Below are 15,014 nucleotides of genomic sequence, written 5' to 3'. Positions count from 1 at the left end.
ATAGAGACGTTTCGCTAAAGGTTCAAGGGATAATGTTTTTAGCTGATCTAATGGAGCTTCTGTTTGGGGAGTTCGATCTAATTTTGGGAATGGACTGGCCAATTAAGCATCGGGTGAGTTTGGATTGTACGGTGAAAAGGGTTGTCTTGAGGACCGAGAAGGACAACGAGGTAGTCGTGATTGGAGAACGACGTGACTATTTGACAAATGTGATTTCTGTGTTGGTAGCAGAAAAGTTAGTGAAGAAAGGGTGTGAGGGTGATTCAGATACTGGAGTACATGTTTAGGAGTTGTGTCATCGATTTTTAAGGCAGTTGGGAGGAGTACTTGCCATTAGCAGAGTTCGCCTACAATAACACCTACCAGTCTACTATACAGATGGCACATTACGAGGCCTTGTATGGTCGTAAGTGTTGCATTCTCTTGTGCTAGACTGAGTTGGGTGAGTGACATGTACTGGGTCTGGAATTGGTTTCTCAGACTAAGGACAAGATCTGGCTACTTCAGGATTGACTGAAAGAGCATCTGATAGGCAAAAGTCCTACGCTAATCTAAAGAGAAAGAATATCGAGTATTCAATAGGAGACTTTGTTTTTCTCAAGGTCTCGCCACGGACAACGGTTCTGAGGTTTGGTCGCAAGGGTAAACTAAGCCTAGATATATTGGGCTGTATCAGATTCTAAAATGTCTAGGGCTAGTTGCCTACCAATTACAGCTACCTCCAGAGTTGAATCGGATTCATGATGTGTTACATGTCTCTATGTTGAGATGCTACCACTCTGATCCTACGCATATTTTTCCTGTGGAGGAGATTGAGGTTAGTCCAGATTTGACGTTTGAGGAGAAGCCAATTCAGATTTTAGATTGCGACATCAAGGTTCTACTAAGGAAGGTGAAGGTGCTATGGCAGAAGCATAGCACTTAGAAGGCTACTTAGTAGCTGGAGGATTCGATGTGTCAGCAGTATTCTTATCTATTCTGATCAGGTAAAATTTCGAGGCCAAACTTTTCTTTTAGGGGGTAGAGTTGTAACGCCCAAAAATTTATGTGTTTGTTTTTGTGCATGTGTGACACAATTGAGTATCTGCTTCTATGGTTAAGTGTTCTAGGTGTGGTTGAGAGGTCCTAAGTTCAAGCATTAGCTTGGTCAAATTTCTTGTTTTTATATGAATAAATCCCTATCTCTTGTCAGTAGGTTTATAAGGAAAAGTGTGTAAAAATATAACAAAATGGGCCTGCTGGTCTGGTGGTTAAGTTGAGTGTTAAGTTATTAGAGGTCTGGAGTTTGAATCTCTGTGCGAGCAAGGGAATTGTTTTACTAGAGGCCGTGGGAGTGTTTGAGTAAAATTGGATTCTGAGTAGTGGAGTTTGAGTGGGCAAGTGGGGGAGTAAATTGGGGGATTAGTGTGACAGCCCAAAATTGACCCTAGTCGGGAAGTGGTTTCGGGACCACTAAACCGAGTCACCGAAATGTTTGAACGTAATATTTATTGCCTAGAATATGTATTTACGAATGTGTGAAAATTTCAAGCTTCGGTTTAGTCGATTGCATGTGAATTCAGTTAGTAGGACTTGTATGTCACTTTTGAAAAATGATAGGCCAATCTATAAGGACCTAATAGTACATGTAGTCAAAGGGAGGACTTGCATGTCAAAATCCCCCAAGTGCTAGTGGCCGGCCATGACAAGGAAGCATGGGCAAGACATGTCATGAAACATGTTGGGTGAGTGTTTTATGTTGAAATAAATAAAATAAGGTGCATGAGTAATAAAAAAAGTGTGTGTGTGAAGGCTTTCCTCCCTCCCCATTGCCGTGCAAGTGAGAAGAAAACAAAAAAAAAAGCTTTGTTCATCTTTTTTTTCATCCTTTTAATGAAAATCTCAAGGGAGAAGAAAGGGTCCTTGCTCATGGTTGGTTTGGAATAGGTTGGCCATCCTTGTAGCTAGATTAAGGTATGTTTAATATGGTGCCATGAGATTCATGCATGTTCTTAGTTGCTAGTTTTAGTTCTAATTAGTCCATGATTCAAAACCTTGCTATGTCATGGGGATGATAGTATGAAATGAAAATTTGAGATAAGTAAGGTTAAATTTGATTTGGTAAAATCGGCCATATGGGTGTATATGTTTGTAAAAATATATTTTCTTTGTTAACTCCTTACAATCGGTTGTAGGAGTAATATTGGCTTATAAGGTTGAGTTGATTCATGATGTTGTATGTTAGGATTAAAATACTTGAGACTAGATTAGCTTAATGGTGACCATGCATTCGCCTTGAAGCATTAAACAAATGTTGGTTGAGATTTTGATATTTTGAACAAAGATAGTTGTGAAATGGGGTGAAAACCATTAAGTTATACACATAAAAATCCAGCAAGAAGATTAAACTACTAAATGTATTCATTTTAGATCAAGACATCAAAGAGGAGAACCAAGCAAAGGCAAAGCAAAGATAATCGAGTAGTAGATTGGGAATCATTTCATCCGATATAAGGTAAGTCATTAAGCACTTATTTTGTACTAATTAAAGGGTCGTAATGTCCAAGTAATGATGCTGAATGGAATGGTAGAATATATATATAAACATGTATGTATGTGGTGATAAAAATATTGAATTGAAAGAAAAGAGGTGAGATGTATTGAATGATCGGTTTCGCACTAAGTGTGCGGGTGTAAACATTTATAATCACAAATTAGCACTAAGTGTGCGGGTTCAAATTATACAGCACTAAGTGTGCAAGTTTGATTATATAGCACTAAGTGTGCGAGTTCGACTATTAAGCACTAAGTGTGCGGGCTTATTGCACATCCTCTAATAAACGTACATGTTCTATGTGCGCCTTACCGAGTCAATCATGGACAGCGATGCGAGTAAACACCTTGAGCTCATGAGGAATGGACATTTTATTTATATTTGGAATTTTGGTTTGGTAAGTCTTGATCTATGTGGTGATTATGCTCGAAAATAAATGCATGCAATGTCATATGGCGTAATGTATGAAATATCAAGTAGGGCTTGGTATGTGACCAAACCGAAATGCCTAAAGAATTATAGTACCGTTTGGGGTGTGGATGGAGGATTTTAATCCGCATTAATTATTTTCTTTTATGGTATATTATTACTGAACGGCAATATAATGCTTATGGCTTACTGAGTTATATACTCACCGGTGTTTGCTTGTCGCCATTTTAGGTTTCTCGGACTCGTCCTTTTTGCGTGCTCGTGATCGTCATTGGAGTCATCACACGGCTAGCAACTTTTGGTATTTTTTTGTGTAGTCGGTTTAGGAGAACATTTTGGCATGTATAGGCTAATATGCTTTGTTGAACTTTGGTATGTAAACTTTTAGCCATGCGAAAATGGCATAAATGCTCGGTTGGATTTAGTTCTCAAATGTTAAGTCACAAGTCTTGGTAATTGATTTCCATGCCTTATGCCATGGTTGATTATTTTGGTGTTAAAATGCATGTTATGGCAATAGTGTAGTAGGGAGATGTTGGATAATGATTAGCCTCTGGTATGGCTAGTCATGATCATGATTTTGTGACATGTATGATGAATCACTAGTTAGATCAAAGGGAAATCATGAAATAGGCATAGTTGCTTTAGTGACAGGTGCTGGCACCAGCAGTAACGTGAGATTGAAAAATCACTAAAAATAGTAGGAATGGTATTAAATAGTAAATAAATTATGTAAATGTACCTTGATGAATCTACTTTTATATAGAAGAAACGAAATGGTCATATGAGTTATAAGTTAACAGATATTAAAGTTCTTGTGAAACAGGGCCAGAACGGTTTCTGGATCCCCTGTCCCGACTTTGGAAAATCATTGTAAATTAACCTGAGATAATTAGGAGTCATGCCATATATGTGTAGATTCCTCTCTGAGTCTAGTTTCTATAGAAACAAACGGCATCAGTATTGAATCTCTTTACAGGGAGATATCCAATTCGTAATGCACAAAGGTCAGTGTAGTCGATCCCTGCAACAGGGGAGACTTTAACTAATAAACTGTACTAATTGGCTTGACCAAAAATTCTAGAAAAAAATATGTAGATGGAAATATGAGTCTAGTTTCAGAGAAAAATTGCGAAACTGATTTTCCAGTTGTAAAACTCAAGTTATGAATTTTGGAGCGACTAGTACACAGATTGGCAGCTTGTCTGGAAACTCTCAATAAGTGGGTTGAAGTCTGTTAACACCTCGTGTTCGACTCCGGCGACGGTCTCGGGTTCGGGGTGTTACAACTAGGGAGTTATCGGGATTTTATTTTATTTCTCATTACCGAAATTTCTCTCTTCTCAAAAGACTCTGCCATTTTCTCTTCTTTTGCTGTTGAAAATCCCATTGTTTTCCCCTTCCTTTCCGTTTTTGTCTTCCCTTTTCAGTTGTTCTTCAATCGGTTGCACGTTCGGTAAGTTAAATGTGTGTTTTTGTGTTTTGAAAAATTAATTGATAGGTTAATAAGGATTCGTTTGGTGATTAAAGGCGCATCGAAGGGCTGGTTATCGCTCATCGACGTTCTAAGGGCGTGGAATTTTTGCTAATCGATAGAAGGTAATAGCTTATCACTCGAAAGATGGTTACCTTGTTTTGGGGTTAGATGAATTCAGTTCTAAGCGATTAATCGAATACATATATTTATCAATATTTAGGTTTGAGAGTGCTCGGAGCTTGGATTAGCTTCTAACGATTCCAGGTGTGTACCCAAAAATACAGAAAATGAAAGTTGGCGAAAGTAGAAAAATGTTTCTATCGATGCCACACGACCGTGTGGTAGGCCGTGTTCAAGGCTGTGAGCCACAGCACGGCCATGTGATCGACTAGCCAGACCATGTGTAAGTGACACAGCTGTGTGATGACCGAGCAAGGTCGTGTGCGACACAAGGGCTCGACCTTTTAGGTCGTGTGGGCCACACAGACGTGTAGGCCCACAAGGGTGAACCACACGAGCGTGTGGGATTCTGGGCCAAGCCATGTGATCTACACGACCAAGGCCAAATTGGGCCTTGTAGGCTACACGGGCTTGTGGGCCCACACAGGTAGGCTATAAGGGCATGTGAGCCCATTTTTCTGAAGTGACCTGTAAGGTTGCAGGTGGCACCCAAGTCGACTGTGAACCTACTGTAAGGTCGGTAATCGTTATTTAGACCTCTAAATGAGTATTCTGACCGTCTATTTTCTGTACTAAGCATGAACTGCGATATCTGAACTGATTGTGTGAACTGGTAGATTGCAAGTTAGCATGTCATATTTGTATGTTGCATTGCATGGGGGTTGGGTTGACATTTTGGAGGAAGTATTCTAAAAGGCTCTTAAGCCTGATATCTGGTAGCTCAGCTGCAATTATCTGATTATGTGCCAGATTTCGGTACAGCATGGTGTGTAGGAATGGGTGGGTTGATTTTATCCCCACATGGTGTGTAGGGTTGGGCGGAGTTGGTGTGTAGAGGCTAGTAGGTAGGACTCTGTTATTCTGTTTTGTACTGCATGTTATGTCTGAGACGAGTTATAGCCCTAATTTGCATCTGATTCTGTATCTGAGTGGGCTAAGGTTCATACCGTTTCTGTAAAGGGCTCAGGCCCGAACTATGTATAAATATATGACTGATTTTGGATATTGTACTGTGTGTATATTTTCTGTGGGGATTACACACTAAATTTGTGAAAACTCACCCTTTTCTGTTTAATCTGTTCAGGAAAATCCCTAGATTTAGGCGGATTAGTGTAGCAGAGGTCTCGACGATGGCCACTCGTAAAAGTTTGGACTATTTTTCGCTACTTTTCCTATTCTGGTTATGTGTGTTGGAAGTTTTTGAGGTAAATGTTTAGGACTTTGGACTTTTCTAGTTTTTAATTCGGTTTTTACTTTGTTGATGATTTGTTACTAATAAGCAAGATTTAGAATTCTATTTTCTCTAAAAGCAAATGTTTTTTTCTAAAATTAAAATGATTTTCTTAAGCTTCCACGTAAAAGAGATATGTTTTAAAGAAAATCAATGAGAACACATTTTCCAGACTAAGTAAAAAATAATAACTGGAACAATTTTAATGTATCGATGCATTTTCAAAAACACTCTCAAGTGACATTGCTAGATTCGGCCATAACGTTCAGGCCGGGTTTGAGGTGTGACATTTAGTCGTATTAGAGCTAGGTTGCAAAACTCGACTGCAGGTTGGGTTTTAAATTTGGTTTTAAAGAAATGATTTTCAATAGGTTGAAATATATTGACTGAGAATATGGTACACCGAGTGAGTCTTCTATGCCGATCCTGTAAGTGTTCTAAAACCCTGTTAAGATTTATCTGAAAATACTACTAGTATGTTTTGAATCAACAATACGTAGTATGCTATACTGAAAACACCCTAGGTAGTGTAAACTGAAAATTGCAGTAAAACAGTGATTTGCGATAGCGAATTCTGAATTTCTGATACTGCCTTGCATAAAACATCTGCTAATAAATACCGGAGCTGTAACTAATGCATAAAAATGTTAATACATATAAACTCGTAATATACGATGAGCGCACGAGGTACTCACGGACGGGGTACAAGAGGCCGTGGTAGAGGCCGTAGAGGGGCTCGAGTTGGGTCCTCATCATCTGGAAATCTACCTAATCTTGATAAGAGTGAGATGACGGTCTCACCTACTATAGAGACTGGGTTTCATGATCATGTGGCTGAGGACGACGCACTATCCCAAGTGATGTTGCGGATTCTAGAAAGGGTTATTGGGCCCAATACTAGAGCTCGGGGCCGAGGGTTGGTTATGGAACGACTTCGGTCAAATGGGGCTATGTTGTTCAGGGGCCTTACTAGAGTCGCCCCTAACGTGGCTGAATATTTGATGGAGGCTATGGAGAGGATCATGGATGATTTGGATTTTACCTCTGAGCAGAAACTAAAGGGGGTTGCTTCTCTGCTTTGCGACGAAGCGTATCAGTGGTGGCAGACAGTTAAGGAGGGCACTTAGCCCGACGGATTGACTTGGGATTACTTTAAGATGGCTTTTCAGAGTAAGTATGTGGGGGCCAGTTACATTGACGTAAGGAAACGTGAGTTCCCTAATCTCACCCAAGGAGGCCGTACAGTACTGAATATGAGGCCGAATTTCTGAGATTGAGCTGGTATGTGCGAGACATGGTGGCGACTGAGTATGAGTGTTGTGTATGCTTCGAGGATGGTCTCAGGGACAGTTTGTGAGTTTTGATAGCTCCACAGAGGGAGCATGATTTTTCTGCTTTAGTTGAAAATGCGAAGATCGCCGAGGAGGTTAAGCACGCTGAGCGCCAAAACCTAGAGAATAGAATGAATAAGAGGGAATTGGAGCCATCGAGTTCTGGGATGAGGCCTAAAAAAAAGGCCAGAGCTGATGGACCAGTTAGAGTTGGGCCTCCTGTTGCACCTACTGGGGTGGCGGTTTGTGGGCACTAAGTAAACGCCATCCGAGAAAATGTTAGAGGACTAGTGGGGCTTGTTTAAAATATGGCTCTACTGAGTATCGTATCAGAGATTGATCACTAAGAATCGATCAGATGCAAGGTACGGGTACTGGTATTACCCGACCACTGAGAGTTGTTCAATAGCCACCAAGGGGCCTAGGTCAGGCCAGGGGTGGTAACGACATGGGCCGAGGACAGAGAGCACCGGGTAGAGGTACTAGACCGACTGAGGTGAGGCAGCCTACTTTGGTCTATGCTACTCATCGTCGTGAGGACAGAGATGCTCTGGACGTCATCACGGGTACATTTTTAATATTTAATGTACCTTATCTTGCACTGATAGACATAGGCTCTTCAGACTCATATGTAGCTAGTTTTATGTCTGAGACTTTGGGGATTTCAGTCGAGAGTTCTGATAGTAAGGTAACTTTGTTAAGTCCTTTGGTGAAATCTATTCGGGTTAGTAGAGTGTATAGAGGCGTTTCACTATAGGTTCAAGGGATAATGTTTCTGGCTGATCGAATGGAGCTTCTGTTTGGAGAGTTCGATCTAATTCTGGGAATGGACTGGCTGGTTAAGCATCGGGTGAGTTTGGATTGTGTGGCCAAAAGGGTTGTCTTAAGGACTGAGGAGGACAACGAGGTAGTCGTGAATGGAGAACGACGTGACTATTTGACAAATGTGATTTCTGTGTTGGTAGTGAAAAAGTTAGTGAGGAAAGGGTGTGAGACATTCTTGGCCTACGTCAGTATCTCTGGTTCTAGGGACTCTTTAGTTAAGGACATCAGAATAGTAAAGGACTTTCCAGATGTTTTTTCTGAGGAACTACTAGGGTTGCCTCCGAGCTAAGAGGTGGAGTTTGGGATTGAATTGATTTCGGGTATAGCTCTGGTGTCTATCGCCCCTTACCGAAAGGCGCCAAAGGAGCTCACGGAGCTTAAGGCTCAGATTCAAGAGCTATTAGATCGTGGGTTTATTCGTTCCAGTGTGTCTCCGTGGGGAGCACCGGTTTTATTTGTAAAGAAGAAAAATGGTACAATAAGGATGTGTATCAACTATTTCCAGTTGAACAAGCTAACGATCAAGAATAAGTACCCACTTCCGAGGATAGATGACTTATTCGACTAGTTCAGAGGGGCCTCTGTGTTTTCTAAAATCGATCTGCGATCAGGATATCATTAGTTGAGAGTTAAGGAGGCCGATGTGCATAAGACGTCATTTAGGACTCATTATGGACATTACGAGTTCCTAGTCATGCCCTTTGGATTGAATAATGCACCAGCGGCATTTATGGATTTGATGAAACGAGTGTTCTAGCCCTATCTATATCAGTTCATAGCGGTATTCATCGACGACATCTTAGTGTATTCTAAGACTGAGGATGAACACGATGAGTATCTTAGAGTGGTACTACAAACTCTTTGTGAGAAATAGTTGTTTACGAAGTTCTGTAAGTGTGAGTTTTGGCTTCAAGAAGTAACCTTTTTGGGACATGTGGTTTTGACTGAGGGAATTCATGTTGATCCTCGTAAGATTGAGGCTGTGTTGTATTGGAAACAGCCGAAGAATGTGTTTGAAATTCGTAGCTTTTTGGGGCTAGCAGGGTATTATCAACGCTTTGTAAAAGGGTACTCCTTAATTGCAATGACTAAGCTTTTGCGTAAGGGAGTTTCTTTCGTTTGGACTGATGCACAGCAGAAGAGCTTTGATAAGCTCAAGACCATTTTAACTCAAGCTCCTATTTTGATACAGCCTAAGCCTGGTAGAGACTTCATGGTATACAGTGATGCATCACATGTGGGTCTGGGTTGTGTTCTGATGCAAGATGAAAAGGTGGTTGCTTATGCATCCTGTCAGCTCAAGACTCATTAGGCTAATTATCCGATGCATTATTTGGATTTGGTAGCAATAGTCTTTGCTCTGAAAGTCTATAGGCACTATCTGTATGGTGAGAAGTGTACTATCTACACTGATCATAAGAGCCTCAAGTATCTCTTCATTCAAAAGGAGTTAAATCTTAGGCAGGGTAGATGGGTGGAGCTGCTTAAAAATTATGATTGTACCATTGAGTACCATCCTAGTAAGGCCAATGTGGTGGCCGATGCATTGAGCCGTAGAGCCATAACCGATCTGATAGCGATGTTCGCTCGACTTAGTCTTTTCAACGATAGGAGTTTGTTAGCATAACTTTAGGTTACACCGACATAGATTGATCAGATCAGAGACAAAAGATGGGGGATAAGTCTCTTGAGTTGCGTTTCTGTCATGTTGAGAGTGGTGTTACTACTAATTTTGGGATTAACAACGGTAGGGTATTGTGTTTCCGTGGTTAGATTTGTGTACTGAATGATGGGGATTTGAGACTGTCAATTCTGAAAGAGGCGCATAGTAGTCCTTATGCCATGCATCCCGACGGGAATAAAATGCACCGAGATCTGCGAGAGTTGTACTGGTGGCCAGGGTTGAAGCGTGAAGTTATTGACTTCATTGCTTGTTGTTTAACTTGTCAGCAGGTTAAGGCTGAGCATCAGCTACCTTCGGGTCTGCTGCAGCCAGTAAAGATATCGTTGTGGAAATGGGAGTGAGTAACGGTGGACTTCGTTAGTGGGTTGCCTCTATCATCCACTAAGGAGGATTTTTTTGGGTCATCGTGGATCGATTGACCAAATCTACTCACCTCATCCCAGTTAGGATAGACTTCTCTCTACAGAATTTGGCTAAGCTGTACATGTTAGAAATAGTGAGACTACATGGGGTACCTGCCTCGATCATCTTTGATAGGGATCCTCATTTCACGTCTTGTTTCTGGAAGATGTTAGATGAGGCTCTGTGTTCAAGGTTATACTTCAGTACTGCTTTCCATCCTCAGACAAATGGTCAGTCAGAGAGGGTGATTCAAATACTAGAGGACATGTTGAGGAGTACTTGCCATTAGTGGAGTTCGCTTACAATAACAGCTACCAGTCTACTATACAGATGACACTTTACGAAGCCTTGTATGGTCGTAAATGTCGTACTCCCTTGTCTGGACTGAGTTGGGTAAGCAACGTGTACTGGGTTCGAAATTAGTTTCTGAGACTGAGGACAAGATTCGACTAATTTGGGATAGACTTAAAGCAGCATCTGATAGGCAGAAGTCTTACGCTAATCTGAAGAGAAAGGATATCAAGTATTCGATAGGAGACTTCGTTTTTCTCAAGGTCTGGCCATGGAAAAAGGTTCTGAGGTTTGGTCGTAAGGGTAAACTAAGCGCTAAATTTATCGGGCCGTATCGAATTCTGAAACATGTAGGGCTAGTTGCCTACTAGTTAGAGCTACCTCTAGAGTTGAATCGGATTCATGATGTGCTCCACATCTCTATGTTGAGACGTTACTGCTCTGATCCTACGCATATTGTTCCTATGGAGGAGATTGAAGTTAGGCCAGATCTGACATTTGAGGAGAAGTTGGTTCAAATTTTAGATCGCAACATTAAGGTTTTAGGAAGGAAATCTATTCCCTTGGTGAAGGTGCTGTGGCAGAATCATAGCACTGAGGAGGCTACTTGGGAGTCGGAGGATTTGATGCTTCAATAGTATCCTCATCTATTCTAATCAGGTAACATTTTGGGCCTTAATTTTCTTTTAGGGGGTAGAGTTGTAACGCCCCAAAATTTATGTGTTTATTTTTGTCTATGTGTGACATAATTGAGTATCTGCTTCTATGGTTAAGTGTTCTGGGTGTGGCTGAGAGGTCTCAAGTTCAAGCATTGGCTTGGGAAAAATCCTTGTTTTTATATGAATAAATCCCTACTTTGGTCAGTAGGTTTATAAGGAAAAGTGTGTAAAAATATAACAGACTGGGCCTATTGGTCTGGTGGTTAAGTTGAGTGTTAAGTTATTAGAAGTCTGGAGTTTGAATCTCTGTGCGAGCAAAGGAATTGTTTTGCTGGAGGCCATGGAAGTGTTTGAGTAAAATTGGATTCTGAGTAGTGGAGTTTGAGTGGGCAAGTGAGGGGGTAAATTGGGGATTAGGGACTTATCGAAATTTTATTTTATTTCCCATTACTGAAATTTCTCTCTCTTCCCAAAAGACTCTGTCATTTTCTCTTCTTTTGCTACCGGAAATCCTATTATTTTCCCTTTCCTTTCCGTTTTCATCTTCCCTTTTCAATCGTTTCTGTTATTCTTCGATCGGTTGCACATTTGGTAAGTTAAAGGTGCATTTTTGTGTTTTAATTTATTAATTGATAGGTTACTAAGGATTCATTTGGTGATTAGGAGCTCATCGAAGGGCTGGTTATCGCTCATCGACGTTCTAAGGGTATGGAATTTTTGCTAATCGATAGAAGGTAAGAGCCTATCACTCGAAAGATGGTTACCTTGTTTTGGGGTTAGATGAATTCAGTTTCTAAGCGATTAATTGAATATATATTTATCAATATTTAGGTTCGGGAGTGCTCAAAGTTCGGATTAGCTTCTAATTATCCAGGTGAGTACACAAAAACACAGAAAATGAGAATTGACAAAAGCTAAAAAATATTTGTCGACGCCACACGGTCGTGTGGTAGGCCGTATGCAAGGCTGTGAGCCATAGCACGGCCATGTGATCGATGAGCCAGGCTGTACGCAAGTGACACGGCCATGTGATGACGGAGCAATGCCGTGTTCGACACACGAGCACGACCTTTTGGACCGTGTGGGCCCACACGCACATTTTTCTAAAGTGATCTGTAAGGTTGCACGAGTCGCCCAAGTCGACTGTGGACCTACTGTAGGGTTGGTAAGCGCTACTTAGACCCCTAAACAAGTATTATGATCGGTTGTTTTTTGTATTGAGCATGAATTATGATATCTGAACTGATTGTATGAACTGATAGATTGCATGTTAGCATGTCATATTTGTATGTTCCATTGCATGTGGATTGGGTTGACATTTTGGAGGAAGTATTCTGAAAGGCTCTTAAGCCTGATATCTGGCAGCCTAGCTGTAATTATCTGATTATGTGCCGCATTTTGGTACAGCATGGTATGTAGGGATAGGTGGGTTGATTTTATCCCCACATGTTGTATAGGGTTAGACGGAGTTGGTGTGTAGAGGCTAGTAGGTAGGACTCAGTTATTCTGTTCTGTACTACATGTTATGTCTGAGACAGGTTAAGGCCCTAATTTGTATCTAATTCTGTATCTGAGTGGGCTAAGGTCCACACCGTTTCCGTAAAGGGCTCAGGCCTGAACTATGTTTAAATATATGACCGATTTCGGATATTGTACTATGTGTATATTTTCTGCGGGGATTACACACTGAGTTTGTAAAAACTCACCCTTTTCTATTTAATCTGTTCAGGTAATCCCTAGCTTTAGGTGGATCAGTGTAGCGGAGGTCTTGCGGTGGCCACTTGTAAAATGTTGGACTGTATTCCGCTACTTTTCCTATTCTAGTTACGTGTGTTGAAGGTTTTTGATGTAATTTTTGGGACATTGGACTTTTCTAGTTTTTAATTCGGTTTTTACTTTGTTGATGATTTGTTACTGATAAGCAAGATTTAGAATCCGATTTTCTCTAAAAGCGAACGTTTTTTTTCTCTAAAATTAAAATGTTTTTCTTAAGCTTCCGCATAAAAGAGATATGTTTTAAAGCAAATCAATGAGAACACATTTTCCAGACTAAGTAACAGATAATAATTGGAACAATTTTAATGTATCGATGCGTTTTCAAAAACACTCTCAAGTGACATCGCCAGATTCGGCCATAACGTCCAAGTCTGGTTTGGGGTGTTACACATGTGGTTAGGCCGTGTGTCCCTTGCATGTTGAAAATGAGAAATAGAATGCTCAGAATTGGGCAGACAGGCAGAGACACGGGGGTGTGTAGTACACGGCCTGACCATATGGGCGTGTCCCCAGAGCACACGGGCGTGTGCCCAGATCACACGATCGTGTGAGCCCTGCACTTAGGAAAATTTTTGAAAAGTCGCAAAAAATTCTTAAAGTTTTCGATTAAGTCCTGACTTGATTATAACACTCGTATTGGGCCTTGAAGGTTCATATAAGGAACTATATATATGATCTTGGTAAGTGAATAGCAATTTATGTAAATTAATTGAAAAATGTTTTGAATGTTCCGGTAATACTCTGAAACCCTATTCCGACAACGGATACAAGTTAGAGGTGTTACACTAATTTTAAGATCTGGGCATCCATTTAAAGAAGATTTAGTGCTAAATCCAATATCAAGATTTCGACTATGCATCATGCTCTATACTCTCTCAAGAAAGCAAATCTTACAATCAAGGAGTACTTGTCCAAAGTAAAAAGTTTGATTGATAACCTCATTGTAGCTAGTAGTTTGGTTACTGAGCAAGAACAATTAAGCATCATCTTGGTCGGTCTTTCCATTGAATATGAGTCCATTTGTGTGATCACCTCAGCTACTCCTATGTCTCTTGACTTGTTAACTAAAATGCTTCTTGGTTGTGAAGCCCGACAGCTGGCTTTATTGACAAAGGTTCGTTTACAAGCCAATTTGGTTTCACATCCCAAGCAAGATAATATTGACAACTCTAAACACACTGTAAACTCTAACAGCTATTCCTAGAAGTTTAAACAAGGACACAAAGAGCAAGGCTGAGGCCGGTCTTGTGGTGAACCTCGTGGTAATGGTCGGAGTTAATCACAATCCAGACCACAGTGCCAATTGTATGGAAAACTTGGTCATGTGGTTCAATCTTGTTATCACAGATTTGATGAGAATTTTTATGGTGTGAGTCCTAATCATTCGATGATAGTTAACTATCATCACTTCAATGGGTAAGGTTACTCCTCTCCTACACCTCCATGCTCCTTTATGTCCCATTACTGTAATTCACATCCACAGCGTCCTTCTTCATCTACTCAACAATCTTCTTGACCTTCTTCTTTAAGATCACCTGATTAGACCTGGTATCCTGACTCTGGAGCCACAAATCACATTACTACGACATGACTACTCTCTCGTCTCCCTCTCCCTACACAGGTACAAATCAGGTGTCTATGGGAAATAGTGAATCTATTTTTATAGCTCATGTAAGCTCTTTTACTTTATTGGTTGGTCCTAGGCTTTTGCGCCTCAAGAATGTTCTACATGTATCTACTGTTTGTGGAACACCCCCTACCCGTGCCCGTCATCGAAATAGGGTACGAGGCATTACCAGAGTTTACCAAATTAATTTTTTTTCTTATTACAAGTTAAATATTATTCGTTTACCGAAACATGTTATGACGTCCCTTAGATGGATCTCCAAAGCCCAAAACATACATTGGGACCAAACCGGGATTAAATCGAAACCAAAGGGAATTTTTTGCAAAACCCAAAAAAATTTTTTTATGAACTCAATATAACTCCTTTATAGATATCTAACCTTCCCTGCAATTTTAAACCTAGACCAATCCAAATCAACCAATCCAATTCAACATATTTTCAAGATAGATTCATGCATATCCATAAGATAACCTCATCACATACCAAAACCAAGATTTGTTAGCCATACTAATAGCTAACTTTACATTCAGTTCACATTAACATTTACTTTATTAACTTATACATGCCAT

The 15,014-nt window shown here is 40.5% G+C and overlaps 2 protein-coding genes across 2 annotated transcripts; both read left to right on the top strand.

Annotated features, from left to right (window-relative positions):
- The first annotated feature begins 378 nt into the window (after positions 1-378).
- On the top strand, positions 379-925 carry LOC108474126 (uncharacterized). The gene is made up of 3 exons (XM_017776048.1): positions 379-406; positions 508-620; positions 716-925. Exons 1-3 carry the CDS (start codon positions 379-381, stop codon positions 923-925), a joined length of 351 nt encoding a protein of 116 aa, XP_017631537.1.
- Positions 926-10,454: 9,529 nt separating this feature from the next.
- Positions 10,455-11,021, top strand: LOC108474122 (uncharacterized). The gene is made up of 2 exons (XM_017776036.1): positions 10,455-10,646; positions 10,755-11,021. Exons 1-2 carry the CDS (start codon positions 10,455-10,457, stop codon positions 11,019-11,021), a joined length of 459 nt encoding a protein of 152 aa, XP_017631525.1.
- The last annotated feature ends 3,993 nt before the right edge of the window (positions 11,022-15,014 follow it).

Source organism: Gossypium arboreum, chromosome 7 (genome assembly GCF_025698485.1).
Source record: "Gossypium arboreum isolate Shixiya-1 chromosome 7, ASM2569848v2, whole genome shotgun sequence".
NCBI classification, from domain to species: domain Eukaryota; kingdom Viridiplantae; phylum Streptophyta; class Magnoliopsida; order Malvales; family Malvaceae; genus Gossypium; species Gossypium arboreum.
Note: the sequence above shows the minus strand (reverse complement) of the source record. Positions and strands in the feature narration are given on the sequence as shown.

What these genes read in the sequence shown, in the direction of transcription:
- LOC108474126 (XM_017776048.1), top strand. Translation starts at nt 379, where the DNA reads ATGGCACATTACGAGGCCTTGTATGGTC. An exon ending in TTACGAGGCCTTGTATGGTC is followed by an intron (nt 407 to 507) that starts GTAAGTGTTGCA and finishes TGGCTACTTCAG; the next exon opens with GATTGACTGAAAGAGCATCT. An exon ending in AGGTCTCGCCACGGACAACG is followed by an intron (nt 621 to 715) that starts GTTCTGAGGTTT and finishes TACCAATTACAG; the next exon opens with CTACCTCCAGAGTTGAATCG.
- LOC108474122 (XM_017776036.1), top strand. Translation starts at nt 10,455, where the DNA reads ATGTCGTACTCCCTTGTCTGGACTGAGTTGGGTAAGCAACGTGTACTG. An exon ending in GAGACTTCGTTTTTCTCAAG is followed by an intron (nt 10,647 to 10,754) that starts GTCTGGCCATGG and finishes GTTGCCTACTAG; the next exon opens with TTAGAGCTACCTCTAGAGTT.